The sequence below is a fragment of the Triturus cristatus genome, chromosome 2_2, assembly GCF_964204655.1.
Source record: "Triturus cristatus chromosome 2_2, aTriCri1.1, whole genome shotgun sequence".
Lineage (NCBI taxonomy): Eukaryota > Metazoa > Chordata > Amphibia > Caudata > Salamandridae > Triturus > Triturus cristatus.
This window is the reverse complement of record NC_140582.1, coordinates 1168445114-1168471959: the sequence shown is the minus strand read 5'-3', so window position 1 is coordinate 1168471959 and position 26846 is coordinate 1168445114. Positions and strand designations below refer to the sequence as shown.

General features: G+C 46.6%; 1 protein-coding gene across 1 annotated transcript in view; it reads right to left on the bottom strand.

Annotated features, from left to right (window-relative positions):
* Window positions 1-26846, bottom strand: part of LOC146863310 (uncharacterized) — a 272972-nt gene that overhangs the window by 58138 nt on the left and 187988 nt on the right. The window contains exon 5 of the mRNA XM_085642725.1: window positions 24832-24884. Within this exon, the coding sequence (XP_085498851.1) occupies window positions 24832-24884 (53 nt within the window). The remainder of the gene's footprint in view (window positions 1-24831; window positions 24885-26846) is intronic.

Sequence of the window (26846 nt, the reverse complement as noted above, 5' to 3'; positions counted from 1 at the left end):
CAGCATGATGTTATATGGGGTGATAAAGATGTAGCGAGCGTGACGAACAACACAGCTGCATGATGCAGGCCCTAGTCCTATAACCTTGCCACTCCGCCAGCAGAGGTGTGCACAAAACTGCAACACGCAAATCCTACCTATGGAGGAAGGGCAGTGCAAAGATGTATGCATGGTCAGCTCACCTTGTACGGTTAATCAATCACCATGTGCATAGTTATGAGTGAACTCGGGAAAGGCTTTCCCTCTCTGTATCCCCTTGTAGGGCATTGGTGCACAGGCCTGGTCAACCGTGGCCACAAGAAAGTCAAGTGTAGCGGCCCTGGCTATTCACGGGTCTGCCAGAACTAATTTTTGCATTTAGGGTTCCTGTGTGACGTCACGTAGAGTTTGATTCTTAGTCATCCATGCTTGTCTGGGATCAAGGCATCCCATTTAGCATTACTAGCCAGCTGTCCACTATATGGAAAGCTTCTGGCTGTTGACGAGGGAAAGGGTGATTCAAAACTTAAAATAGTCCTTAATCTAAAGAGAATCGAATTCTCATATGTAAACCTCATTCGGTTAATTAATATTTAGAGTTAACAGAAAGCAGCACTGCCTGACCTTTCAAAAATAACCAGACATCAGTGCTGCCACCTGCCAATCCAAGATCTGACCCCCATAACCATGGCTAAGCTGCACAGCTGCCTCAAAAACATCACCAAAGCAGCGGAGGCCTCATACATTCTTTCTAAAACAACAGCGACACCCAAATACTGACCAAAGCATAAGTGATCCCCAAAGACAGATGAAACATGCTAAAAGCAGTACAAACTAATACATTCAATCAAGAAAGAAACACTGAGCACCAAACATTGCCCAAAGCAGAAGTGATCCCCAAAGACACACTAAGCCAACGAAAGCAGTACGGACCCAAAAATAGTTAATTAAACAAATTTGAGCATTTGCAAAGCCAATAGCTCAAAGTTTCGCTAATGCGAAACATATTGCATTGCAAATGCTTGTTTAAGAGCAGAGTAGGCAGTGGTCCGTGGGACCACTGCCTGCTCTTAAAAAACACTGTAACAAACATTCACAAAGGGGAAGGGGTCTCTTGGGGACCCCTAGCCATTTGCGAATGTGTTACCATCTACTTAAAGAAGGTGGTAAAATGTGAATGTTTTGAGACTGCATTTTGGTCACAAAACATTCCTACATACCGATGCAATTCTATTAGGAAGGGACACCCTAAACATGCCCCTTCCTAAGAGCGAATTGTAAACCCATTTTGCGATTCGGTAACAGGTTACCAAATCGCAAAATAGGGTTTGCTGCAAATGCACATTCTGCAAATTGGCCCATTTGCGAAGACAAAAATGCTTGATGCATGTGCCACTTAGTTACAAAAACCGTTCACTAACCTGTAAACTTAACACTGCTTTTTCCTCCTCAGGATTGAATAGTGGGTTTTTCTCTGAAAATAGTATTTTTGTTGATCCTGTCTCGTACTGCAACAAAAGTAACTTGGAGTCTTCACATGAGTTAACTTGCTTGCTAATGTACTTTAATGCCTAAACTGTGTGCTTAGTTTATTTTGGGTATAAGTAGAACAGTAACTGAAAAGTAACTAAAGAAGTAATCTCAAGTAATTTCCAGTAGTCTAAAGTGCTTACAATCCATTTTTCCGATTGCAAAGTAATTTGTATGCTTATACAAAACCAGTACACACTATATCTTGAAAAGTTTCATTGTATTGAAAGTATCACTTACCTGCTACTGAGTAAATCTTGGTTCTAGTAATAAAAATAACAAAGTAACTACTTTTTATACAAACAATCAGTCTGGATTCAGTCTTTGAGTGTGTGACATCATTTATTGCCTGAGTTTGTACAACAAATTCCCAACACTACCCTCTGATAAGCCTGACTGCTTAACCACACTACCACAAAAGAGAGTACGGTATTATCTACTTTAGCCTCTGCTATACTTCTGGGGATCCACTAGACTCTGCGCACACTATACCTTACTTTGATATGGTCTTTAAAGAGCCAGCTTCCTACAGCTCTGGTAGGTTGTGCGGTTTGTCACTGCATGGTGTTATCATCTCTACCAGAAGTGACATGCGCGGTGCCTATATAGGCGACACCACCAGTGCGCTAACGTCAGTATCTTTTCATAACTTTCAACTGCAGAAGCGCGGAGCCATTAAGAACACAGCCCACTGGTGTGTGAAAATAGGTTCCTTAAAAGTGAAGCAACCCTTTACTCTGAAATCCGTTCACAGAACAGGGAGTATGGGTGGGTCGGTAAGGAAACTGCGGTTAGGTACAGCCTTTACCAGATAAGGGGTTACAGAAGACATGTAACTTGTCCATCTGATATGGACCTCTAGCTGCAGATTTCTTACCTGAGAATAAATACCCAAGCAATGCCCCCCCAAAGGCTTGAGTGCACAATGGATAAGACTAGAAAATACTTTAGGGCCGAAAGGGCAAAGTGTCGGAATAGTCAGACCAGATTGTCCAGGTAGTAGTGCTTCAAAAAAGTGTGCAGGGAAGCCCACGTTGCTGCCTGACCGATGTCCAGGACAGGGATTCCATGAGCTAATGCAATGGTAGCAGCCTTGGCTCTGGTAGAATGAGTTTGCAAATCTTCAGGAGATTGCTTTTTAGCCAAATTATTGCAGATTATGATGTAGGGCCCTATAAATCATGAGATGGTCAGTTTCATATTTTGGCTCCGACGAACCCCACAAAGAGTTAATTATCCACCTGGAACGCTTTTGTGCGGCAAGGTAGAAAAACAGTGCTTTTTCTGAGTTCAGCAGATAGAGTCTCACCTCTTCTTTAGAGGACTGAGGCAGAGCATAATACGTAGGCAAAGTGATGGACTAGCCTACATGAAAGGGAGTTACAACCTTGGGTACGAAGGACCAATTTATCTGAGTAGATGGTAAGGCTGTGATGACAGAGCCTGTAGCTCACTGACCTCCTGGCAGATATTATTGCCACTAGGAAGGCCGTTTTTATGGCAAAGGAACCTGAGCAGGCAGTTTTGTAGCGACTCAAAAGGAGCACAATCATAAAAGTGAGAACTAAGTTGAGGTCCCACTGTGGCCTAAGGAAAGGAGCTGGTGGAAACATATGTTGAATACCTTTGAGAAACCCATTTACAATAGGGGATTTGAAAAAGTATGGCAGATCTAGCAACTGCAGAAATGCTGATATGGCAGACAAATAACCTTTCAATGAAACCTTTCAATGCAAGCTAAGGTAAGAATAAACAAAAGTACTTGGCAAAGCATTGCAGATAGGCGGCAAACTTGTTTATCTGCACACTATTTAACTAACTTGATCCAACAGCAGGCGAATACAGTCTTGGTGTAGGGACGCCTGGCTGTCAAGATAACATTGCAGACTTTGGGCGGAAGGTAGGAAGGACGCTGTCAAGTGTTGCCGCTTAATCTCCACGCATAAAGGTGAAGCATTTTCAGGTTCGGAACGAAGACCCTTCCCTGTTGCTGTGACAGAAGATCCTCCCGAAAAGGAAGATTGATCGGAGGACCTGTGCTCCAGCTCGGGATACCAGACTCTCCAATGCCAATTCACAGCCACATAAATGTCTTGGGCTCGGTCGTCCCGGATCTTCTTGAGAACTCTGGGCAGGAGTGGTATTAATGGAAAGACGTATAGGAGGCCCTGAGCACTACTTTAGACTAAAAGAGTCTCCGATCGAGAGCAGCCTTGGAAACTCCCCATTCTTCTAAGAGACCTTGTGCTACCTCTGGATGGAGTTGCCATTTGTGATTCGCTAAGCATCAACGCCTGAGTTTGTCTGCCTTGGCGTTCAGACAACCTGCTAGATGTTGAACCACCATGGATATCCCCGGACATTCCAGTCATGTCCAGAGGCGCTGTGCCTCTTGACAAAGGGTCCACAACCCCACCCTGTTTGTTCCAATACCAAACGGCGGTGGTGTTGTCCGTGCACACCTGTACCAGCCTTCCCCTGATTATAAGAAGCCTGGCTTTCAATGCCAGCCGAATCCCTAGGATCTCTAACAGGTTGATGAGGAGTCCGGATTCGGCTGGAGATCATAGTTCTCTGGTCTCCACCTTTCCCAGATGGCTGCCCCAGTTCAGAAGTGATGCATCTGTTGTCAGTCATCCACGGTTGGGGAAGGGAGAGGGATCTGCCAATGACCCAATCGTGGTTCATTAGCCACCACTGTAGGTCTTTTGCAGATCTGGATCAAGCCTGTGAGATTCCCTAATGCTGTGCACACCGGAACTTCAGGTTCCACTGCATAGTCCTCGTATGTCAACCGGCATGTGTCGCAAGAAGGATGCAGGAGGCCATGAGGTTCAACAGCCTCAGAGTCAGCTTCTCCATAATCCAGGATAGTGGCCGAAACATCAGTATATTAGCCTGAATATCCTGGACTCGCCACTTTGGAGGATAGGCTTGAAACTGCACTGTGTCCACAACAGCTTCAATGAAAGCAAGTGTCTGGGAAGGAGTCAATTGTGGCTTTGGAACGTTGATAGTGAAACCCAGAGAGTGCAAAAGGTGCGCTGTAGTGTAAAAGTGGGAGAGCACTGCCTGGGGCAAACTTGCCTCAATAGCCAATCGTCAAGGTAGGGAAACACAAGGTAGGGAAACACTGGAATTCCTAACCTCTGCTGATGAGCCACGACCACCGCCATCACTTTCATCAACACCAGGATGGGCGCTACTCGACAACAACAATACTGGAAAACGTGAAAAACATCCCCGTATTTAATTTGTCCAACATCAGCATTGGCCCAGAGGCCTTGACCCTATTATCAAAAGGATTATCCTTTGTTCCTACCAATAATTTCAGCAAGTTTGAACTGCTGAAAGACCTCAATGCCTTCTTTCGGAAGGTCAGGCTAAAAAAATATTTCCTCAACAGACCTTCCCTCGATGCCGAAGAGAACCTCTCTGGACTGAGGCCTCCATCCAACTTTACTCCCCCCCTGGAGACAATTGGACCTGAAGTAGGTATTTTTGAAAAAGCGGTCACCAAAAAAATCTGTAAAATCATTAAATATGTGCCAAAACCCCCCAGCAATCTCTCCAATCAGGAAAATAACACCTTGCTTGCTCTCAAGACTAACGAAAAACTTACCATCAAACCTTGCGATAAGGGCGGGGGCATTGTGATTTTTGATACCCCTACATATATCACTAAGATGAATTCTCTTTTGGCTAATGATAGGCATTATAAACAAATTACTAGAAACCCTGAAGCCACCTTGAAAAGACGAATCCTGACTATAGTCGAGGAAGCCGTCGACAAAGGATATATATGCACCAAGGAAGCGGAATTCTTAACACCGAGCTATACCCGCATGCCCATCATCTACGGGGTTCCCAAAACCCACAAGAACATCTCAGACCCCCCTCTTAGACCGATAGTATCCACTATCGGGTCAGCTACTGAACCTCTCTCTAAATACATTGATCGTTTCCTCCAACCTCTGGTCAATCAACTCGAGTCCTTTGTTAAGGACACTGGACACTTCATCTCCAGAATTGAGGGAACACGTTTCACAGCGGACAGGGAATTGTTGGTCACTCTAGACCTCGAGTCGCTGTACACCAACATCCCACAGGAGGGAGCTTTATTGGTGGTACAAGAGTTTCTAGCGTCTGAACCGGACATTACCAATGCTCCCTTCATCATGCAATGTCTTAAAATAGTTCTCTACGAGAACTATTTTGAGTTTAATCATTGCTTCTTCCACCAGATCAAGGGAGTCAGCATGGGGGCTTCATGTGCCCCGAGTATTGCTTGCCTATATATGGGACGTTTTGAACAGTTAAATATCTTCAATGAGCTGGCCCCATTTTACGAAAATGTTCGTTCATGGGTCCGATTCATAGATGACATCTTTTTCATATGGGAGGGTGATCAAACCTCCCTTGACATCTTCCTTCTTTGGATTAATGCGGCCGATATCAACTTGAAATTCACGGCCCACGTTGACAACTTTCAACTGGAATTTCTGGATGTGTGGATCAAACATAGGGACAATAAAATCTACGTATCCCTTTTCACCAAACCCACTGCTAGGAATACGCTCCTACAGTATGGCAGCTATCACCCCCGCTGCCAAAGGGACAGTATCCCATTCAGCCAGTTTCTTCGCATTCGAAGAAACTGCTCCAATATCAACGACTTTACCGAACAGGCCGATGTGTTGAAAAGCAAACTCATACATCGGGGCTACCCTATCAAGCTTATCAAGGATTCCCTAAAAAGGGCCAAATATTTCAATCGTGAGTCTATGTTTCTTCCTAAAGAAAAATCTCTGACTGATAAACTTGTCTATGTAACCAGACATTCTAATATCAATCACAAGCTGAGACAAACGATCAATTCATGTTGGTTTCTCCTCAACATGGGTAATGAGGATAATATTTTTCCTAAGCCCATCTTCGCATTCAGAAGGAACAGGAACCTCAAGAACCATCTGGTCAAAGGGAAACTTCAAGAACTCCCCGTACCCCAACAAACTGGCATTACCAGTGCCGGACCTGTTCTAGGCAACCACCGTTGTGGCAATTGTCAGGCATGTCCCAATGCCATGGTAGGAGACAGTATAGACACCCCTGAACGTCAAATCAAACTTACCACCATGACAAATTGCCGCACATCCAACATTGTATATCTCATCATGTGTCCCTGTCGGATGATTTATGTTGGAGAAACGGGACGAGAATGCAGAACAAGGATAGGGGAACATAAGTCCAACATCAGGAATGGAAAAACATCGGCCTCCCTGGTCCAACATTGGCAGGACTCTAACCATTCGGTTCTGGACCTCAAATGGTCGATCTTAGAGAAAATCGTGACCCGTCCAGGAAAGGACCCAACCCAGATCCGCAAAAAACGAGAGGTATTTTGGATTTACCTCCTGAATTCGGTCAAGAAAGGACTCAATGAACACTGTCCCTGGGAGAATGCCATCATCTAACCTTCTCTCACTGAGTAGACCTTTGTTCTTGACTTTTTCCGGTTATTTAGAAGCAATCTCCGCAGTATATTTAAAAAAAACAATAAAATCATTTTTTTATTTTTAAAAAATCATTTTTTATCTCTTTGACTCAGTGATTTTTGGGTCGTTTGCCCGTGTTTCCTTGTCAGTTGGTTACCATTAGTGATATTCGACTGTTTCTGTTGACCATTTAAAGATGGCTGTTCCATGTACTGCCTGTATGGTCCCTTCTTTATTTTTAGTATTCTCTTCCCTAATCGCCCCTCCTTGTGGGCTATTGGTCATCAGATTATCTTTATTGACATAAAAGACGGCACTCATTTCCCAGCTAGCTGTCCGTTCCCGGAAGTCGCTGATTGTTAGCGATTCCGTAGAGATCTGCGTGTGAAGCCTGTCTGATTGCCGATCAATGGAAACTTAATACGGTAAGCGCCCCTCCCTAGGCATCTACTTCCCCCACTTTAGTTCCACACCCTGAGGATGATTTTGACCTTGTTTTATTTTTCACTCTTCCAGGTATATGCCCTACCATTGTCCTCTTTTAAAAAACCGCATATATATACCTTAGTGTGGGGCGCTTGGTTTATCCGCTGTCTCTCCGAAAAGGAACTTTTCTCTACAACAAGAGATGACCTGACTACGGGTAGGGAATTTTTCCACCACCCGCTTGTCCCGACCACGCTGGGTTCAGCATTTAGTAATTGCGGAAATGTTATCTGTTTCTAATGACTGTATAAATAACCCCACAGGCTTTGGATCCAGCGAGGCTTCCATTCTTCTACAAACCTGCCTCCTTTCTTGATAACGATCAGCATAGTCGGGGGCGGTTTCCTATCCCTCCTGAGAACCTGTGTGTGGTTCTGTTCTCGTTAAGAAGAACGTATGATTCCGTGAGCAGCGCTTTGACCCCTTCTTTCCGTAATGGTATTGACACGATTCATTCGCTCTTTTTCCTATTTACTGAATCCCCTTTCCCTTACCCCTGGAGGGCTATAAGGTCATTACCCTTATTTAGATACGCAGTGGGCTTGGTGTTGGCACACTTTCATATCTTATGTATTTTTCCACCACGTGATCTCGATCTATTCGTCCGTCTTGGAGCGCACTCTGTCTCTCTCTGTTGATCATCCTTTGGTTACACTGATCACTATAAATAAATATAGGATCTCTATATACAGGATTATCATTTTCATACTCCATCTACCTTGTTAGCTGTATCTATATTGTATTTATGTTCATTTAGAATATCAACTGTTTTTCCTCTATCTATATTATGTATGTTGAGTAATCTATATATTTCATGTTCACCTTGTCTCTCCCATTTCTAAAATATATCCGGTGCATCTGGTGGTAGTCTCTTTTGTTGCACTCTATTCCAATTTTTAAGCTGATTTGAAATAAACCCGATATCATTGCTTCTACCTCTGGCAAACCATGTCCATATATATAAAAACAACTATTTTTAAACCAATGAGGTCGCACCCCGTACCGTCATGTTCTGTTGGAAGCGTGATTATATATGTTTATGCAATCGATTGATCAGGCTATGTTACTATATAAATTGTTGTTGCCTGTTTTTTCTATCGTTTATATCTTATTTGTTTTTAGGTGTGCCTGTCCCTCCATCTGTGTTCTCCTTCGCCCTGAAGAAGGTGCAGCCCCTGTTGGGGCTTGATCACCGAAACGCGCGTTGGCATTGTGCTATTACACCCCCGGCCACCACCAACGTGGAATTTTGTTGTATGCCTTTTTAGCCGCTTGGACTGTGTTTAGTCCGTTAATTGTCCTAGAATTCTGTTGCGAAACAATTAATTCACATTGCTGCATGTTTTTATAAAAGTGTATTGTCATTATATGTTTCCCTATGTGGTTGTTGGTATGAATGTGTGTCTTGTTTGAAGGAGCACCCTTGGGACCATTAGCTACTGCCTGTATTGAAATTGTATTATTTTGAAGTTTTGTCTGATTACCTATTTTGATTTAGTCTGTCTAACTCTTCATCATATACATTGTAAATGAATTTCTTATCTACAATTATTATCACTATAAAATAAATAAAAAAGATCTTTTCTAAAAACACTCTTCTTTCTCCAGATCCTAATTGTTCATTTTTCTGACTTTGGTCTGGTTTGCCCTTGGTTGTTGTTTTTGAAGCATTTGGACCCTCTCCTAGGGCCTTCGTTTTATGTATTCGCGGCAGGTACTCTCTTTTTCCTCTTAATATTGTGTTGATTCCCCTGGTAGTCCTGCCGACATCAGTTTTCAGGGGTCCCCCTTCTTAGTGGATATGGGCGCTGGTAAGACTCAAGGGAGCACAGCAAACAAAGTACTCTTGACCGACCGTCAACCGCAGGTAACGGCTGAGAGCATGTAAACCCATAAAGGACACTGTTCCTGTGGCCAGGCGCAAAAAGTCACCCATGCCCAAAAAAGAAGAGAAAGGGAAAAAAGTGAAGGGAAATCCTAGGTGAAGGACCCACTCAACTAATGGAAGACCACTCTTTGTCCTCTAATGCCCTCACATAGGAGAGGTAAGTCACGGTTTTGTGGCGGTGGCAGCTCCTTAGGGAGAGTCACTCTTACCTCTACCTTTGGAGCTGGTTTTGTGGCCGGACATATTAATGGAGTGCGACTTACATCTCGATGCCCCTGCAACTACCCTATGAAGTGCATGGCGGGATAGGGCTGAGTGTTGCTTGCTTTCTAATGCTTGCACTTGAACTCACAGAAGGACTTTGAGTGGAAAATGGAGCAGTCACAAGAACATCTCTGTGACTATGTCTTGGAGTGGGATATGCAAGAAGACAACAACTATTTCTTATGTTTGCCGATGTCTAATTTTACCTCCCAGACTCATATTATTTTATGATGTATTAAGGAGCATTTAGAGCACAGACACCAAAAGCACATCTTCTGCAGGTTCATGTGGTACATCTGCTGCTTGCAGTTGTGGCACAGCTTGAATCCTGTAGTTTTCAGTGGCGGTATCATTCCCTAGCACAGTGAGGTAAAGATTTGGGTCTGTTGTAAGACTGACAAAGTCAGAGTACAGGTGTGGTGCTTATATGTAGCTGTGCACTGTCATTTTTGGAGCGGAATGGAGCCTGCACATAGCCTCACAATGCCAGCTACTAATTCTCTAGATGCAGTCTGGAGCCTGGGGATAATTCTAAGGAGAGTAATCTGCAGTTAGAAATACCCATCAGAAAAAACATTTTCCATAAAGCCTGTAGCTACACGCAGCATGCATCAACGTGGCCTCTGACCCTGTTTACCAGGCAGGTCGCTCTCCTCACCGCCACGCAGCCCCCTGTGTGACCGCTGCTACATTGTGTCTGCCTGCGTTAGAGTGACTGTGCCCTCCTTCTCTTCTGTACCCACGAGTGAGTGATTCTCCCCCACTGTACCTGTGTATTTTGCTGCCTTGATTGTCCCCCTCTCCTTTGGTGCACAGATTGTGTCCCTTTTTTCTTCTGTCTTTCCCCGCGTCTCCCCCTCCCCCTCGCCGCCCGTTTCCTGCCGCCGCGTCCCGCAGCTCCGCCCCCTCGCACCCTATTGGCCGCTGCATCCCATAGCCCCGCCCCCTCGCACCCTATTGGCCGCCCCGCTCCCACCTCCCAGCCGCTCCTCCCTCCCTCTCCCACTAATATGGAGGCCGCGCAAGGCAAGCCCGTCTGCGCCCGTCCGCGCCTGGCCCGCGCCCAGCACCAGACCCCCTGGACCCCGCAGATGCCAGCCCACCCGCAAGACCTACAACGCCGCCACTCTCATCGCACTCAACACCGGCCGGAGCCCCGGCTGCTGCAGAGCCACCCCAAGACGCACCCACGGACCCTTCACCTGCCAATCCTGCAAGTTCTCCTGCATCCGGACCCGTACCGCACCCGCCAAGCCAAGCACCAACAGCAACCACCTGAAGTGCATCCTGCTCAACGCCACATGCCCAGACGTCGCCTTCCTCACGGAAACCTGGATGAACGCCTCCTCAGCACCCGACATCGCCATCGCCATCCCGGAAGGATACAAGATCACCCGGAGGGACCGCGCCAACCTGAATGGAGGAGGCATCGCCATCGTCCACAAGAACACCATACGCATCACGACCAACTCCGAAGACACCCTCACAGCCGCCGAACACCTGCACTTCCAGATCCACACCGACCCCAAGACCACCCTCAGAGGCACCCTCATCTACAGACCCCCGGGACCTCGCACACAATTCAGCGAAGACATCGCCGACTTCATCAGCCCGCACGCCCTCCCCTCCACTGACTACATCCTCCTCGGGGACCTCAACTTCCACCTGGAGAACAACAACGACCGCAACACCACCACCCTGCTGGACAACCTCGCCAACCTCGGACTCAAGCAACTGGTGACCACCCCCACCCACTACGCCGGCCACACGCTCGACCCCGTCTTCTCCTCCAGCAAGGACATCACCTTCAGCCACGCCACCGGACTCCACTGGACAGACCACAGCAGCGTCCACTTCAGCTTCAGAAGGACCACGACTCACCACCACCCGCAACTGGTCCCCCGCAGAAGCTGGAACAAGATCACTGCCGACCAGCTCACCACATCCCTGAGCCAGAACCCCCCCCAAGAGCTCCAAGAAGAACTGCCGGGCCCTCGAGAAAGCCTGGCGCAGAGACCCAACTACAGACAACATGACCACCCTCAAGCTCGCCACTCGAAGACATCACCAGCTGATCCACGCCACCAAGAAATCCGCATTCAAGGAACGACTGGACAACAACGCCCGCAACAGCAAGGAACTCTTCAACATCGTCAAAGAGCTCTCGAACCCCAGCGCCGGAAACAACGACATCACGCCCTCGCAAGACCTCTGCAACTCGCTCGCCTCGTTCTTCCACAGCAAGATCGCAGACATACACAACAGTTTCAGCACACAGCCAACGCACCCTACGACCGGAACAACGCCCCCCACCACCACCCTCCGCGCCTGGACCCCAATCAACACCGAAGACACCATCCGCGCGATGAACTCCATCCACTCAGGATCTCCAACCGACCCCTGCCCTCACCACATCTTCAACAAGGCCGACTCCGTCATCGCACCCCACCTGCGGGACATCATCAACGCCTCCTTCGACACCGCCACTTTCCCAGAGAGCTGGAAGAACGCCGAACTCAGCGCCCTACTGAAGAAACCATCAGCGGACCCCACCGACCTCAAAAACTACCGCCCCATCTCACTCCTTCCTTTTCCGGCCAAAGTCATCGAGAAAACCGTCAACAGACAACTGGCCGCCTTCCTCGAGACGAACGGATCCCTCGACCACTCGCAGTCCGGCTTCCGGGCCAACCACTGCACCGAGACCGCCCTCATCGCAGCCACCGACGACATCCGAGCTTTGCTCGACAACGGGGAACAACGGCCCTCATCCTCCTGGACCTCTCCGCGGCGTTCGACACGGTCTGCCACCGCACCCTAGTGCAGCGCCTCAACAACATCGGTATCCAGGAGAAGGCACTGGAATGGATCATCTCCTTCCTCGCCGGAAGAACACAGAGAGTCCGCCTACCCCCATTCAGATCCGAGGCCACCGAAGTCATCTGCGGCGTACCACAAGGATCATCACTCAGCCCCACCCTCTTCAACGTCTACATGAGCCCCCTCGCAGCCATCGCACGCCAACACAACCTCAACATCATCTCCTACGCCGACGACACCCAGCTGATCCTCTCCCTCACCAACGACCCCGCCACCACCAGAACCAACCTACACGAAGGGATGAAAGACGTAGCCGAGTGGATGACGAACAGCCGCCTGAAACTGAACTCAGATAAGACGGAAGTCCTCATCCTGGGATCATCACCCTTTGCCTGGGACGACTCCTGGTGGCCCCCTGCCCTTGGCAGCGCACCCAAACCAACAGACCACGCACGCAACCTGGGCTTCGTCCTGGACTCCTCCCTCTCCATGACCAGACAAGTCAACGCCGTCTCCGCATCATGCTTCAACATCCTACGCATGCTACGTAAGATCTTCCGGTGGGTCCCCACCGAAACCAGGAAGACGGTCACCCAGGACCTCGTCACCAGCCGACTGGACTACGGCAACTCCCTCTACGCCGGAACCACAGCCAAACTCCAGAAACGACTCCAGCGCATCCAGAACCCCTCAGCACGCCTCATCCTGGACATTCCCCGACACAGCCACATCTCCGTACACCTGAGAAACCTGCATTGGCTCCCCGTCAGCAAGAGAATCACGTTCCGACTCCTCACCCACGCACACAAAGCTCTCCACAACCAAGGCCCAAGATACCTCAACGACCGCGTGACCTTCTACACTCCCACCCGCCAGCTTCGATCAACCAGCCACGCCCTCGCCGCCGTCCCCCGCATCCGAAGAGCCACAACAGGAGGAAGATCCTTCTCCTACCTGGCTGCCAAGACGTGGAACTCCCTCCCCATCCACCTCCGCCTGACCCAAGACCACCTCTCCTTCAGGAAGCAACTCAAGACCTGGCTGTTCGAGCAGTAGCGGACCCCCCTCCCCCAAGCGCCTTGAGACCCTCCGGGTGAGTAGCGCGCTTTACAAATGCTTGATTGATTGATTGATTGATCACTAAACCAGGACGAGGGCATCAGTGGCCCAGCAGAGTGCATGCATGAAGGGGCCTTGTAAAGGGCATGAGTGATCTCTCTACCAAGCGTTCTTTAGTGGGTCTAGCAGAAGGACATGAGTGGCCCTAAACATCAATGGAAATTGTAAGGCGAGTCAGTGGTACCATACATGAATGGATCTTGAAAAAGGCATCAGTGGTCACACAGTGCACGCACAAATGTGTCTATTAACAGTTTTTGCACAAAAGGCATGCAAGCCGTGGGCATAGTAGAGAATGACAGTGCCCCCATACATCATATTCATAACGAACGCAGTAAAGGGCACCACTGACCCATACTTTACTATACTACACATTACTCTGAGAATGAAATGCAGGACTTTTCTTTTTTTTTTTTTACCAAACATGGTCTATCAATAACAAAGATGGTTATTTGGTGTATAAACCATTCCTGGGGGTATATTCTATCATGCTGATATATGCCCTAGAAGGCTAGGGTCACTAAATGACTTTCTGTTACCAGAGCTCTTTATTTCAAGTTTTCACCCTGTAACCAAGACTTTTTTTTTAAGCCTTAATTCACCACAACACAATGGCCTGCAGGGATATCCAAGGGCATTAATTTAAGTACCTCTTGATAAAACGTTTCCCAAGCCGAATGCATTCTTTCCTAGATTCTTGACTATAATTTACCAATCGTCAGTAAAGTATGCACCTACCAATTTGCTGAAATATCTTGATCTTAACCTACACCTTCTTGGTATCTCCAAGTTTTCTCTTCTCATGTGTCACATAATACTCTTTTTCAGAGACTCTTAGCAGTTGACATGGAAAATCAGAGCTGTACCCAGCTAGTGAGGCAGTCAACCAACACAAAGGGCCACAGTTGTATGTTCTATATGTCAAAACTCCAAATCATAAATTACCACACCCTTTCTTGGACAAACAATACAAAAGGCAACTTCACAATCGAGGATAAACTGACTAGAACACACCCAACCAGTCACTAACGAGCCCCTACACAGTTTTATCTGCGCAAGGGCTTATGAACACCTAAGGCCCACTACTGACAAAACCCACTAAAATGTTCACTCAATTGGAAAAGAAAAAAGCGTATGTCATACCTCAACCAACTAACCTCTGCAACCCCACAAAAACCTTGCAAGCTTAACATACATAATATATATAAAAAAATAGCTGACTCACTGTTGGGAGATGAAAATGAAGGGAAGAGCCCTAAACTGAAAACAGAATATTTCTAGACAACTAGTAGAATGCACTAATTTTGTTTATTTATAAAGTTTTATATAGCGCGAACAAGATCCCAGGGGATATCAGAGCGCTTTACAATCCAACTAGAACAGGAAACAACCACAGGAAAAAAATGAACCATAAAGTGCACGAAAGTTCGCATTGAAGTTAAGTTAAACAAAGTACAGTGTAAGGACAGCAGAACAAAGATGTCAAAAAAAAAAAAAAAAAAAAAAAAAGGGAACGTAATAGATGTTGACACAATGGAGGAAGGAACAATGTCAATGGGCCAAGGTGAGTAGCCCAATTACTGAAGGAGTTTGTTCATCAGGAATCTTTTGACTTCCAGTTTGAACACCGTTGTACTGGTGATTCTGCGTATTTCTGGAGGAAGAGAGTTCCATATCCTTGGAGCCGCACCGGAGAAGGCTCTGTGAGAGGTTCTCTTTTTGTTAAAGATAGGTGGTTTCAAAAGTAAGGTAGTAGCGCTTCTAGAGACTCTTGCACCACCAGATAGCTCAAGTTTTTACACCAGATACCTGGGCGTCTTGAGGTGGATTGCTTTGTGAGTCATCGTGGCAATTTTTAGCTGGATTTGTGCTTCAAAGGGGGTGCCAATTTAGCGTTTTTAGAACTGGCGATATGCGCACATTGCGTTTGGCGTCTGTAACCAATCTAGCAGCAGCATTCAGTGAAGCCCTTAGCGGAGCCAGGGTGTATTTGGGCAGAACTTAGAACATAGTATATATATATGGTCAATTAATAACAAAGCTATCCAAGATGCAAATTTGATGTAACCATTGCAACACGCTCCTGAGTGTATAAATGTGATAGAAGAGAATAAAGACCATTATAGCTTAGTCTCATTACCATTTCTGCAGTAATACTGAACTTATCAGAGCAAAATGTGCATCTTCTGCTTCTCTTCTAGCCTACATCCACTACATCCACAGTAATAAAGTGATGCTAGAAACTATCGTCTTCTTTCAAAAGGGTGTACCCACCAATAGCCACCTTCAATGCTAATACAACCAATCATATAAGAAGTCCGCTCTGGAAAGAGATGAATGCGAACACAGAAATTTTAAACAAATACACGGTGTTCCACTTAGGTTTGGTGTGCAATGCAGGCACTACATAACAAAAGCTTGAAAAACATACACCTATTACGCATCAAGGTAAGAAGGCAGTTCAAGTCTCTCTGCCTCACCTGGAAACCAGTGTATGGTTGCATACTAGAATCCTTTCTAAAGTCTTTATGGACAAAAGATCTGGAAGCAGATCCTTTCGGATGCAGGGTTCTTCATTTTTGAAATACAACCATATCATTGCACACACCAGTAAATATTAGATTTAAAGAAGTCATCCTTATGTTTTACAGGAACTGCAAATTAGTTATGGCAAGTGGAATCCTGCCACACTGATAATACATCTTCAATACTGGCAGCGTCATTGTCCAATCTTGAGCCCTAGTAATAATATGTATGGCTTCTTTCCTCAGTCTTTTCCGTTTTGCTATTCTCTGATGGGCGGCTTCAGGGAATATTTTATCGGGATTTCATGGAAGTTATTTTACTGATCTCTGACTTTACAGGCTGATCACAAACCAAATCATCCTCTTTCAGTGACAGACAGAAAATCGTAATGCTTTTGGTCATGAATGTTGTACCTGATTTTTTTTATATACATCTTTATAGGCATTTGCAAAAGGTGCAGGGGGTACATCTTTTTAGCCATATTCCGAAATATTAAAGAAAGAGAAACAGAAAAAGGAGAAAACTTATACATACTGTGCCCTTTCCAGTGGATTAGTAGCACTTAACAGGCTATTATGTCACTTTATCCCCTCAGCTTATATAACATACATTCTTAGCTAATGCCTTCTTGTTTTTTAACAGTTAAACTGCCCTCCCCCCACCCTCCATTTCTATGTATGTACACTTCTCCTGCTTATCCTCCTCTATGTGACATCTCTCGAGTCGCAATCATGTTTCATCCTGCCCCCTGTGGTGGTCACCCTATCATCTGCAAGGCATCTCGGTTTCTGGACTGGGAGCATGTCTCTCAGCATTGCCCTCCAAGTCTGTAAATCATCTTCCACTTTTTCGTCATGTCTGATCCGCTTTAATCAGACCGCCTCAGCTGTAGCCCATTCATACACATTCTTCCCCCACAGCGAAATTTTTGGTGGATGGTGGCTCAACCATGACATGGCCACACGTCGTTTAGCCAGTACCAGCCCCGTGAGCACGAATTTCCTACAAAGGTTTTTATTCTTAAGACGGGGAAGCAAACCCAGCAAGACTGTGCAGATCTCCTGAGGTACCACCCTGTAACGCCCTGAACGTCTCAGGATCGTTTAACAGACACGACAATGAGGACGCAACCACTTGTGAAGGGTTAGTTCTTTTAATGAAGGCAAATAAAATACAAAGAACAAACAAAAGTTATAGTCACTGGAATCCTCCAGGCTAAGTACGTTACCAGCCCACAGCACGGATGGTCCTAACCGTCCTCTGCATATACGCCGATCCCGGCGTATGCCAACAGAGGGCAGAAATGAAATGGCCGACAATGCCAATCGGTAGGCTGTGAGGGGCACGAAGAGTGTTGGGGAGAATCGAGGAGTCAGGGAAACACCCAGCCGGGGTCTCTACCTGAAGGGAGCAGCCGCTCAACCTCTTCCTCAGACTGCACCGGGACGCGGAGTCACCTCCTGGTGATGCGTCACCGATACCCCAATCACAAGCAAGAAGACTGAACCGAGAGCAGCCGCTCGATCGATCCTGTGGACTTCCGAGTCTGTAACGCGGCAAACACCTCCTGGTGTGCGTTACAGCTGGCAGTCCCTGTGTCTCTGGTCGGGCTGGGAGTTACGACTCCAACCAGCAAAAGCGCCACTGCGCTTGGACTCAGCCGAGTCAAAAAGCGAAGCTCAATGGTTGACCGGTAGAGCTTCCGGGTCCTTCACAGGTGACGATGGGGCAAGACACGGCCCAGGGAGTAACGACTCGACCTACCTCCGTTCTTGCCTTACTGGAGCACCACTCCGGAACACTGCTCTTCACGAAGCAGGTACGTCGGTGTAAACACAATATCCGACAGCCTTGTACCTCCCGGTTCCTCCCTTTATAGGGCGTGTTTTCCTTGAGTTATGTAACAGCTCTCCTGTTTACATAAGGGCGTGTTTCCCTTGAGTTATGTAACAGCTCTCCTGTTTACATAAGGGCGTGTTTCCCTTGAGTTATGTAACAGCTCTCCTGTTTACATAAGGGCGTGTTTCCCTTGAGTTATGTAACAGCTCTCCTGTTTACATAAGGGCGTGTTTCCCTTGTATGACAGGAATTCTTGACACACCCACCCCGTAGCCTTCTGTAACATAGTTAAGATATGTAAGGGCGTTTGTTCGAACAGGACCAGGACATATGTGTGAAATCCGTGTCCGTCTTACCGCACCAGGGGATTGCCCGAGCGGTTTGGATAAATCCTATTTAATATATTGGGAGTAAGGTAGGTTTGATGGACAAAAGTATATTGTATCAGTTTAATTCGGGTATTTGAGCTCACAATGTTGTACCTGATATATGTCCATGTGACCTAGACAACAAACTGCCTGTGGCAGGTTCTAGCTGTATGTAGTGCTTTATACTAAACAAAAAATAAAACCAATAAATACAATTAAAACATGCATTTTTCCAAGGGGGTGAGAACTAGAATGGTAATAGCTCTACACTTAGTGTCCTCTTACAAAGCTCTGTCTTTAGAAAAATATGAATTAAGAAGAGAATTATCTCAAGAATCTCGTGACTGCTACCCAACCCCCTTTCCTGACTGTTTACTTCCAAGATAACTAACTGAAAGGACATGATATCGTTGTGGCCATAACCGTCTATTACAAATGTGAGGTTTTACAGGCCATATTCATTAATGGCGGTCAGCATTACAGCATGGGCTGATCAAAAAATGTACAGTTTGACATGAGATCTAGTCATTCTAAGAACATGCATTTGGCATCATGATAGCTGTTACTATATATAATATACAAGTTACCCTTGTTGTTTGTAGCATAGCAATATGCAGATGTAAGACTGACATTTTATATACAAGCAATATTGAGATGCAAATGGTTCAGGGTGCTGACTGATGTTTGGACATGTAAATCTGTGCTATAATCTGGTCACCGTTGAGATTATATTTTGAATACATGTGTACCTTGCTGTAAGAAACTGGCTCTATATATACCACACCAAAGTGAGGTATAGTGTGTATAGAGTCCAAGTGTCCCCAGAGGTAGGCAGATGTTAAAGTTAGATAGAACCTTACTCTCTAATAGTGGTAGCTTGGTCGAGCAGTAAGGCAGTATCAGAGGACAGTGTTAAGCATTTGATGTACACACTCAGTCAGCAAATGAATTCACACACTCAAGAACTGACCTCTAGGCCAATTGTGTTCGTATAAAAATATACTGTTTATTTTTAAAACCAAGCATGCCTGGTACAGGTAAGCATTAAATAATTTTCAGTAAAAAGTTACTGGATATAGAACAGTTTGAAAATGCAATAGAAATTGTACTTTGATTTACAGGGGAGCAGTAGTATGCAACACTAAGCAAATACAGTACATTGGAATGAATAGGATTTTTCAGTAAATTAAGTAAGTTACTTTTTACGTTACTTTTCTAACTCAGTGCTGGAAACCTAGACTCAGCACTGGGACATTTCCTAGAAAAAGGTAAGTAATTACGTTTTGGTTATTCGCATGATTTTTAAAGAATATTTTCAGTTTTCAAAACTCCACACTTAGAAACATTTTGGAGTAGTACATTGAAATGAATGGGCTTCGACAGTAAATTGCAGGTAAGTTACTTTTCACATTACTTTTGTAATGGAGGTTTGTTTCAGCTTCCTGCCTATGTACTGGTGAAGTAGGATAGGAGGAAAAGCGTATGCAAAGATCTCTGACCAACTGACCTACATAGCTTTGCTATTGATTGGGGGTGTAGGAACCTGGCAGCAATCTTTGGTCATTTTGGTTATGTAGTGTAAAGCTCTATGTTTGAGGTGCTGCATCCCTGAAAGTAAGGGAGTAGGACTTGTGGGTGGAGTTCCCATGTGTGTACTTATATCTGCGTCCTGCTAGGTAGATTTGCAAAGTTACTGTCCACTCCCAGAAGAGACACTGCTAGGAGATGTGCCTGGTGATGATCGCCCAGCACCAGATTCTCTGTGCTAGAGCTGACAGCTGAGGGGAGTGTGGGTCTCCTTGCTTTTGTAGGATGAACATTGCAGTCATGCTGTTTGCGTGCACCAGGCCCACCATGCCCCAAATCTGTTGAAGAAAGGCTTTGAGGGCTAAATGAATTTCCAACAGTTCCAAGTGGTTGATGTAGAGACCTCGCAGATGAGGTGGCCACAGGCCCTGAACTGTCATGTCGTTAAGACGTGCTCCCCAGCCGGCTGGAGATGCGTCTGTGGCAATGATCAGCTTTAAAACTGGGTGTGCCAAGGGCCTACCCCACAACAGGTTGTTGATCTTCCATCACCACAGAGAGCAATGGGTACTGGCCTCTTATCAACACTAGATCTTCCCACTGGCCCTCCGCTTGAGACCACTGGCCTAAAATGCACTAGTGAAGCGGGCGCATATGGAGCGAAGCTACGGAAATGCATGAGGCCATCATTACGAGGAGGAACTGTAAGAAGACGAAGTAGCTGAAAATGAGGTAGGAGCTGTTGAAATACCTCTGTCCTTCGGGAGCTGTGCTATACCCTGGCCACAACTGCGTTTCGGATTGACCCCAGGAAAGGTTGGACTTGGAGCGGCTCCAAGCGCGACTGTAAACCTCAAACTGTGCAGGAGATAAATTGCAGCCTGGGTGTGGGCTTGGTAGTCTTGTCTGCTTGAGTTCTTGATCAGCCAGCCATACAGGCAGGCAGAAGACATGAGTTACTCACCTTCTGAGGTGAGCGGCTACCCCTGCTAAGCACTCAGTGAAGACTCTTTGGGCCGTGGTGATTCCAAAGAGTAGAACCTTGAATTGGTAGTGTTGATCACTTACCATGAAGCGAAGTAGCTCCAATGACCTGGATGAATTGGAATGTGAAAATAGGCACCCTTCAGGCTTAGTATGGCCATGAAGTCATCTTGCTGCAGTAAGGGGATGACATCCTGTAGAGTTAACATGTGAAAATGTTCCGACAGGATGCATGGGTTAAGAGGCTGGAGGTCGAGGACTGGTCTGAAAGAGAGGTCTCTTTTGTGAATGAGGAAGTATAAGGAGTAGATGCCTTTGCCCTGGTGTTGAGGGGGCACTGGCTCTATGACTCCCTTCAGTGAGAGCGCATGAACTTCCTCTTGTAGTAACGTGAGATGTTCACCTTTATAGATGGCTTTCTCCAGCTCTACTATTTCCTCCCCCACTCTTGCGGCATTGGTAATGGAGATGCTGGAAGAGGCCTTCCATCTCTTTCCAGAGAGCCCTTTCATACCGGGAGGGGAGGCCTACTGAACTGGCGATGCTCCTGTGGGTGACCGTTTCGACTGCTACTCTCTTACCTGCAGCATCAATACGCTTGATCTCCTTGTCAGGAGACAGAGTGACGCCTGCGGCCTCGGCTGCAGCTGTTTTCCTGGCAGTGGTCCAACCAAAGAGTTCTGTGGGACGTGACTCCTGAAGTAAAAAGGATCGAAGCGTGTGACTTCGGGCAGATTTTATCATACCCTTCAGCATGGGGAGGCATTGGGAAGAACGTTTTGGAGAGCGTCTTGACAAAAAAAACATCATCTTCGGGGGTGACATTCATTTTCATCTTATGATAGGTGGCCATGTGTTGGATAACACTGTGGTATGCCGTGGTGTCATCACGCGGGGAAGCCCTGATGGGGACATGGTCAAGATCTGGGATCCTCTAAGGATCTACATGGTATTCCTCTCCCAAGTGTCATACTTGGGATTTGAGTAAACTGGGCAAAGTTCTTGGCTGTAGAGTAAGGGCTTGGGTTGCTTGTGTCAGAGTACAACGCTGGTTACCCCTGAGGGGAAGTCATTGATCGTGACGGAAGAAGTAGTGGTGGAGGAGGTACAGGTGGAGAAGGAGTAGAGGGTAATGGCCTTGTCCATGCGCCTTTTGGAGGGCAGTGGATGTGCTAACGTGTCCACAGGTGGAACATCTTCGAACGCAAGTCTGCATTTCTTACGAAGTCTTTTCTGAAGTAGAGATTTTGCCTGTGCACAGATGGATGATACATCGCTGAATCTCATTCAGTTCCCGTCTATCGAGGATAGTCCTTTCCTCTGAGGCAAGTGTCGATGCGCTTTTGGCACAACAGCGGTTTTGACCTCTAAAGTTTGCTGTAGACATTTGATTTTGGAATTGAGGCCCCTGGACAGATCTCTTCTTGGCTTTGTGGCCTTTCGTCGTGTTGACCAGGACTCGAGGGTGGTCGCACACTGGAAGGAAGGGTTGGCTTAGGCACAGTGTTTGAAGCCCTTATCCCCTCTTCCCCAGAGAGGTAGTCCTCGGCTCCGACGTGTGGATGTTTCTGGATTTTGAAAGAGGTTTGGGTATCGACTATACTCCTGCATGCGTGGTTTTCGGACAAGATCCAGGGCCATCAGGTGCATGGAATGTCTTCGGGCTCCTCTTCCTCCTCCAGGAGTTCTTCCTCCTCAGGCTCTGAGGCGTTGGAGCCGATGATCTCAGGGCTGGGTTGGAAGTCCAGGAACCTCACCAGATTCCTCTTCTCTGAGCGGGTCCTCCTTGCCAAAGAGGTCTGTCTCCTAAGATAACTTTCATATTCTGCTGGGACCCCCGTCTGTCTTGTCGCTGATGGAGGGTTTTCTTGCTTCTGAACACTGAATCGCACCAGCTCTGTTGTGCTCCAGCAAGAGGCACAAGTTACAGACGGCATGATATTGGGCTAGGGGTATTTGGAATGGCTCTGCGTGTATCTTCTGAAGGGCATCCGTTCCCTTACCTCGTGCACGTCCTCATTCTTCAAAGCAAGTAAGGAGGGCACGCTGCCCTAAAGGACTTTGAGGGCCAAGTGGCATATTCGCGTAACGTCAATGAACTCGAGGAGTGAAGCGGGCATCGTAAGACATGAAGAGGGACTGAAAATTCTTCTCGGTGAGGGAAAGGAAGACAACGGGATCGGGGGTTGGGTAAGGAAACATCAAAAAACAGAGACTGGGAGCAACGCTGATACACGTCTGAGCCCGGAAAACAATCTAACAATGAGGTCGGTGCCCATGCGCTTTCACGACCAGAGGAGGGGTCACTGAGACCTTTCGACTTGAAAGACTTCTTCAAAGAAAAACACGTTGCAAACACCCAAGCCCAAAACCAGATAACAGGAGTAGGCAGAGCATGAGCATCTACAGCCACATATGCTACAGTCACTTTTGTAAGCATTCAATTATGAAAGAAAGGGGATACGTAGTGCATAGAATGCTCTGTGTGCAATGGAAAGTGTATAGAACCTTGCATGTCAAGGAGACGTTTGGTTTCATAAGAGAGGGGCAGTTAAGGATAGTGCTAGCCCTGGAGAGAATGTGCTAATGGTTGCTCTAGGGAGTACTACATCTGCTACACATACCCATCTGCATGTCAACTATCGTCATATACTCTATCTACTTGTGGCAGGATTATCTCTACACTGCTTAGTTTTTCAAATACCACTGTCGTTACTTGCTTCTAAAAATATAAACAGGTGTCATCGCTTACATATTTTAATACAGCACATCTTACTCTTGGAATCTGGGAATAGGCCTCGGTTTGATACAGGGAGACTTCAAAAACCTGCCAAACTATTTAGTTTGTGTGCCTGTCTGGGTTTATATATATACAGGCTAGCAGTGGCTCCCATCACTGACGGTTGACTCAGTTTAATACGTTTTTGCAGTTTACCTGGCATGAATGGGTTTCTAATGTTCCCAGACAAGTGCTAATTTACCAGACAATGGAGATATCTCAGAAATATGCATTTGTCATTTAATGACAATGCAGTCAGGTGAAGAGAGCAAGCAGGTACTGTAGCAGCAGACTGTTTAGGGCAGGCAGGATGTTGAAGAAAGGGGCAATTTTCACCTAACAGTGCTCTCCATTCCCAATGTGATGTGGCAAAATGCTGTCACTCAATATGTCAAACACTGCAACTAGTGAATTACTGGCCTATAGGTGGATCTAAAATCCGAATGGCGCAGCCAAAAAAGCAATTGCCGATGGGGGCTGAACCACTGCCTTATTCTATGTTTGCTGTTCTGTAGGCTTATCCACTGTCCCCGACACTCCGCCTTAGCAACATCTGAAGGGGGCTGACCCAAAGACTTTCTGTGTATACCGATTATAGTTTTTAGTGACTACAAGCAGTGAGCAGGTAATTAATTCCCCCCAAAAATAGGTCAGTAAATGGCAAAGGGGGGCGGGGAGGGTGGAACAGTGGCAAGAATGAGCAAACATGCCCCAGGAGCAGGCATGTCAGAGGCTTCTGTGGATTTTTCGTTAATTTCTGATCTACGGAGCATCTTGTGAGTAGGAACACCAGCACGCGGTGTAAAGACAAAACATAGTGTTTGGCTTCACCTAATGATCTTGCCAGGATACCTACATCACGAAGAAATAGGTCATGTCCACTTTTAAAATACATAGATATAACAGCAGTGCGGGCCTAGGACTAAGAGCCACAGGTGCCCTGCCCAAGAGGCAGAAACTAAGCCCATCAAGACCGAAGCAGCAATTCCCAGCAATCAACATGGTTAGCCAGTTAGCCCTGCTGTCAGATATGCAGTGAGCAGGTCAACGCAGATTTATTTTTCCCCACTGTCAACCGTTTGCTCAAATATAATTCATACCGTAACATTATTGGAATCACAAGTTCAAAAAAGAGATAAGGGGATGACTTTTACATTTACTTGGAAATAAGTTTCCAGGTTTCACAGTATTAATGGCTATTAAGATAAAAGCATCAGTGTTACTCACCTGTTGGTAATTTCAATACAGCTTGTTTAAGAATCTCTGCAGGCGCTTCAAGCCTAAAAAACAAGTTAGACAGAAAAAATTAGTGCAACATTAAACAGCGACCAACAGTTAAATAGTATAGTGATGACTGGTATGAAGATCAGATGATATACTTGAGAATGGGGCATGCGTTCCAAATGTTGAAATTGTTGATTGTGAGCAAAACAGTTAAAATGCATTGTTTCATAGCAATATACATATTGCAATTATAGTATATAATATGAGTGTTATTATCAAAAATGTTAAATGGATCAGTAACATATTCAAAAGACGCAAATGTAAGCCAATCAGATGAAAGCACAGAGAAAACCACTCCCCTCAGAGACCACCATATCTTGGATTTCATAGCACAAGTTTGGAAGAAGGAAGGTTTTTGACAAGTGAGCCGGGTGGGTTATATGTGAATCTAGGAAAGGTCCCAACACAGGAAAACACAGTTACAGAAAGCTTTTATTCGGCTCCAGCATTCGATCTTTCATAGGTTTACAATCTTGACTCGAACTAAGAAAGAGTCAATGCACTCTAACATTCTCCTGAGGCGGAAAGCCGGGAGCGCTGCTAATTGAATTTTAAAACTTGTGTAATTCTGTGTTTTTACTTACCTGCACTAAAGCTAGGATTCCAGCCTGACTCTTGACCCCCAGACAGCCGATCTTGACGCTGTCACGGGGAATCCTCCCTCGCTGCCGCCATCAACAGCGAGCGAGCTAGCTCCGCCCACGCCCCCTTTTTTTTCTCCACTCCCTCTAAAACGCCCCTATAAAACAATGTGTATGGGCCGGAAGCGCAGAGGACGGGCGCAGCGGGCGCGACGATTGCACGCCGAAGGCGCGCCTAAGGCAAGCCCATCTGCGCCCGTCCGCGGCTGTCCGGGGCTAGGGGCACGTCACTCTGCCCAATTTATCACCCATTCCCCCGCCCAACTCCGCAGCGTCCAGGGCCCATGGTCTTTACCAGCCACTACCTGTTCCCGCATTTCTTCTCTCGGCCTGTCTCCTGCTCCTTCTCCCGCCATCCTTCCCCTTCAACACATTCCCCCTCACCCCCCCCCCGTGGGTGATGTTAACCCTGGATCCTCTAAAACCCTTTCGGTATACTACTTAAACACCCGGTCTGCAGTAGCCCACTCGCATGAACTATCGGTGCTGCTAGATCTTCATGCACCAGATCTTCTTTTTTTAACAGAAACATGGTTTTGCGATGAGTCCCTCCCCGTTCTATTGGCCACTCTCCCAGCCCCATATTACGCTCTACGTGCGGATCGCCATAATGGTAGAGCTGGGGGCGGTGTTGCGGTCATCGCCCGAACTGACCTCCCCTTTCAAACTCTTTCCTTGCCAGATATTGCCACTACGGAGTACCTGGCTATCCGTACCACCTCTATTACACCTCCCCTCACTTGCATACTTACCTATCGTCCCCCTCAATCCCCTTTATTGTTTTTCCCCGATTTTCTGGCAGTTTTGGCCACGATCACAGTTAACAACTCCTCCATTTTGCTCCTGGGTGACTTTAATTTTTGGCCCTCAGACCCCGCAGAATGCCCATCCTCAAAAGAATTCTCAGATACCCTTCAATCTCTTAACTTCACATCTCATATTCACTCTCCTACCCATGTCAAGGGTCACATCCTAGACCAGATTTGGTCCTTGAACTGTCCCGTAGAGTCCCTATCCATCTCACCTTGTACGTGGTCAGACCATCATTTGATCTCATTTGCCCTTCCCACACATCCTCCGGCCAAGCCCCCACTTCCTAAGAACATCTGGGTCCGCGCTTGGGGGCGAATAGACCCTGAAAATGTATCCACCCTACTCACCACCTCCTATCCCTCCCTACAAGGTCTATCCACCCTTTCTCAGTTCACGGCCATTGAACAGTGGCTCTCCTCAGGCTGCGACTCTATTGCCCCTTTGAAACGGGTCACCTCAAAGCGGGAGAAGGATGCCAACCTGTGGTTTAATGAAGATCTTAAG